We start from the raw sequence: 3,887 nt of genomic DNA on the forward strand, positions 1-3,887 counted from the left end.
ACCAAACAACCTCTGGCTAAGAGGATGGCACAACACAGAAGAGCTACCTCGTCAGGACTCTGCAGTCTGTTTACACCTACAGGCCAGTGGACACTCTTTCAGTGATGAGGATGTTCACATCCTGGACAGGGAGGAACGCTGGTTTGAGGGCGGAGTCTTTCCCTTTCATTTATGTGAAAAGGGAAAGACCATCTCTGACTCAAGGAGGGGGCCTAAGGGTACATCTGTCACCATCTTACAATGCTGTGATTGCAGCCATTCCCCAACTGTCTGTGAAAGGTACTCATGGCCATTAATCAGTGGTTGTTGATCAATGGTCATGAGAATTTGCATAATCATGATGAATGAACTGACCTCCCAGCCCATTGTTCCTTCAGTGGGCTGGTTTCAGTCATTATGCAAATGTTCTGTTTATAAGATTGAAACCTGCAGTCAGCTGAGACAGAAAAAGTCACCTGGATGATGACAAAACGTTTCTCCCACAAAACGCTACGTCCAGATGAACAGAATCAACTTTTGGATTTTATTTACTTACCTGGATGATTGAGATGCATCAAGACACTTTACGGTACCTTCCACTTTGATTTGGGGTGTGAGGCGAGCAGCTGCCCCCTGGTAGCATCACCTGTAGCCACCACAACCTCCTGATGTCTGTCTGATGAGCGCCATCGAAGGATGGCATCCTGTCCTAACCGACCAATCAGCACACATTGGCAGAACGCTAATACAAAATGGTCCACTGTGTCCGTTCACAGAGGACAGTGTCAGAGCCCCCTGCTGTGCCGCCGATCCATATGCTTACTTAATGGTTGATGGCCCAGCTGCACCCACAGCACGCCCTCTGCTGGCTTATTCACCCAAGAGCTGCGATGAATAAAAGCATGCTCACGAGGAAGCGAGGCTGACGCCGTCACGTGGCTCACTGGTTTCTGAAGCCCTCAGGTTAACGTTTCCTCCAGCGCCATCTTGGTTGCAAACTAGCAGATGTGATGTGGAGGGGCGGATCTGACTAAAAAGACGAGTAACTAGAAGTCATTAGCCAATCAGCATGCAGATTGAAGTCACATGATCAAAATGTAAAGAATGAATTTGACTTTGTATCAAACTGTTGGCAGAGGTCAGAGTTCAGAAGGCTGGTTTCTCATACTTCTATAGAACAGGAAGTGTCGCCATCTGGTGGCCATCAGAGATAATGCAGGTTTTCCATCCTGGCTTCATTTTTACCTCCTGCGGTCATGAACATGTGCAGTCTAACTACTGATGAATCTGGTAAATGAAGAGTGTGTGTGTGTTTCAGGCTCATTGCTCTCAGCAGCAGGTACACACTCTGCAGGCTGAAAATCTGAGTCTGAGGCTCCACCTGGAGGATGCTCAGAGGCACTGCACACAGCTGGAGGACTTAGCCAGGTCTCACACACAGGTGAGTGTGTTATTTTGCAGGTATCACTGTTTAACACGCCCACCTAACTGCCTGAGGGTCTGTCTGTGTTTCAGAGCATGTCTATCCAGCAGGGGGAGCTGTTTGCACTCAGGATGGAGGTGCAGGCTCTCAGGGAGAGACAAGTGCAAAGCAGCAGACACCAGGCACAGCTGGAGGTGGAGCTTCAGCAACTGAGGGAGGAACTAAGCCAGAAGGTGCCGCTGGGACAGGTACGTGAATGTCTGCAGGTCACTCAGAGCAGAGCAGCAGGATTTCAGCCTAAACAGCCTCTGAGTCATGTGACCTGTGATCACGTCTTCATTAAATCAGCCCAGAGCTCAGGTGTGTTTCATACATGCTTTTACAGACAGGTGAGCCTGCACGCTTCATCAGGTAACCTCCCCAACAAGACAACAACATCAGTCTGAGTCTGACAATTGAACACAAACAAGCATACACTCACACACACACACACACACACACACACACACAGTCTTGTCTTGTCTCCATTCCTGCTCTGATGCAACTGGACGTGGGCTCGTATTGATCAGATATTGGTAATACTGATGATGCCCACAGATCAGACACAGAGGTGAAGCAGGGCTCTCGTCTGTCTGCAGGAAGACGTCCACAGACTTCCGGCTCAGCTCTCAGGTCCAGCAGAGGAGCGGCAGGAAGATGAATCCCGGTCTGAGGCGAGCAGGTCGGTGTTTCTTCCTGCTTTGTCACCGTGGTCATGTGACCTGCTCACACCGCAGTGAGCTAACAGCATCATCCATGCCTCACTGTGAGGACCGCTGCGACCTATTTCTACACAACGTTGTTTTCATCAGCATCAGCTTTACGAATACATTTGTACCTCAAAAAGTTTGATTACAATGGCTTCGTGGGGCTGCAGTCTGAGACTAGAGATGTGGACCCAAAACGATGCATCCCTGTGCTTGCTACAAACAGCCCGGCTTCAGGTAAGCTCGAGGCCCAGGCAGGATCCAGGCCTTGAGGCTGAAACCCGAAATTGAGCAGAACAAAGAAGTGGACACAACCACAGGAGCGCAGAAAGGCAAGAATTGGGGGAGATAAAGAAGAGAAGATGGAGGATAACGAGGTGTTGAAAGACTGTCAGCAGGCTGCAGACACACTGATGTCTTTATGCTGAACTCCTTAAAACAAGTCGACGAGAATGGGATTTGAATCGACGACGATGGGCTTAGCAGTCCATCGCCTTAACCACTTGGCCACATCGTCCCTGCACAAGCGTGTCTCTGTGGAGGACACAGCATGACTTCATGAAGACATAATGAGTCCATCTGCTGGATCGTCCTCTCCAGCTGATCCTGGAGCATCAAACACGATGTCTGCAGTTCAGATTTGGACGTCAGCCTCACGTCACGTGTCTCAGACAGCGCTCTGAGCTGTTTCATACTCACAGTACGCTGAGCGTGTGCGCAATCAGGCTTCACACAGACGAGGTGGCTGAGAGGTTAAGGCGATGGACTGCTAATCCATTGTGCTCTGCACGCGTGGGTTCGAATCCCATCCTCGTCGGCTTGAGTGAGTTTTATGGAGTTCAGCATGGAGACATCAGCGTGTCTGCATCCTGCTGAGGAAAACAACGTTGTGTAGAAATAAGTCATAAAGAAAGGACGGAAGGAAATAAAAACTTAAATCAAGTCAGAAATATAAAAATAAACTCTGGAATAAAAACAACAATAGTCTTCAGTCCTGATTTTTGTGTCTTTTGATCCTCGCAGCGAGGCGTGGATGATGCTGTCAGCTCACTGCGACATGAGAGTGAGCGGGTCACATGACCACGGTGAGACAGGAGGAAGAAAGGGGCGTGGTTAACAGCAACTCATTCAACTTTGGGGGATTTTTCTAACCTGGATGATTGACGATGCATCCAGAAATAGTAATAAATCATTAATAATTCTCTAATGACATTTAAGAAGCCACGTAGTTAACTATAAAGTGAATAAATGATGTCTAAATAAAACTACAAAAAGAGTTCATATAAATACAATCTTCCATGTGTTGTGATTGTGAAATAAAAGCTGGAATAAATCTAAAGATGTGAGCGTGTTTTCGTTCTCAGCTCACAGTTCTGATCCAAATCCAGCCCACCTCGGCTGTTCGTGTGCTTTTCATATGAATTCCTCTAGCTGACCTCTGACCTCTGACTTCTCGTCCCGTCAGGCCTAACCTCACACTGCCCAGATGCTGGCATCAGTGCTCTGGGACCATCCAGCAGACCAGGACCACCATGGCTCACAAGCACAGCCAGGAACACATGAGCAGACCGCAGGCCCGGCCGGAAGCCCGGCTGGACCGGGACCAGGTGGTGCCCTTTGAGGAGCCAGAGGAGGAGGTGCAGAGGAGTCAGAGCAGGCACAGACTCCTGCAGAACAGTCTGGTGGGTATCACAAAAACAGCTCCTTCCAACATCAAGACATCAGCTGACGACTCTCAC

General features: G+C 48.9%; 1 protein-coding gene and 1 non-coding gene across 2 annotated transcripts in view; both read left to right on the forward strand.

Moving 5' to 3' along the window:
* Positions 1–477: 477 nt before the first annotated feature.
* Positions 478–3,887, forward strand: part of LOC102314061 — a 39,988-nt gene continuing 36,578 nt past the window's right edge. The window contains exons 1-4 of the mRNA XM_005950859.3: positions 478–1,420; positions 1,495–1,650; positions 2,041–2,123; positions 3,614–3,830. Of these exons, the coding sequence (XP_005950921.2) occupies positions 1,274–1,420; positions 1,495–1,650; positions 2,041–2,123; positions 3,614–3,830 (603 nt within the window). The 5' untranslated portion in view covers positions 478–1,273. The remainder of the gene's footprint in view (positions 1,421–1,494; positions 1,651–2,040; positions 2,124–3,613; positions 3,831–3,887) is intronic.
* On the forward strand, positions 2,884–2,965 carry trnas-gcu. The gene has a single exon. It is a non-coding gene; the product is annotated as a tRNA-Ser (tRNA).

This window comes from Haplochromis burtoni, unplaced genomic scaffold, assembly GCF_018398535.1.
Source record: "Haplochromis burtoni strain Fernald_Lab_line unplaced genomic scaffold, NCSU_Asbu1 Contig_868, whole genome shotgun sequence".
Lineage (NCBI taxonomy): Eukaryota > Metazoa > Chordata > Actinopteri > Cichliformes > Cichlidae > Haplochromis > Haplochromis burtoni.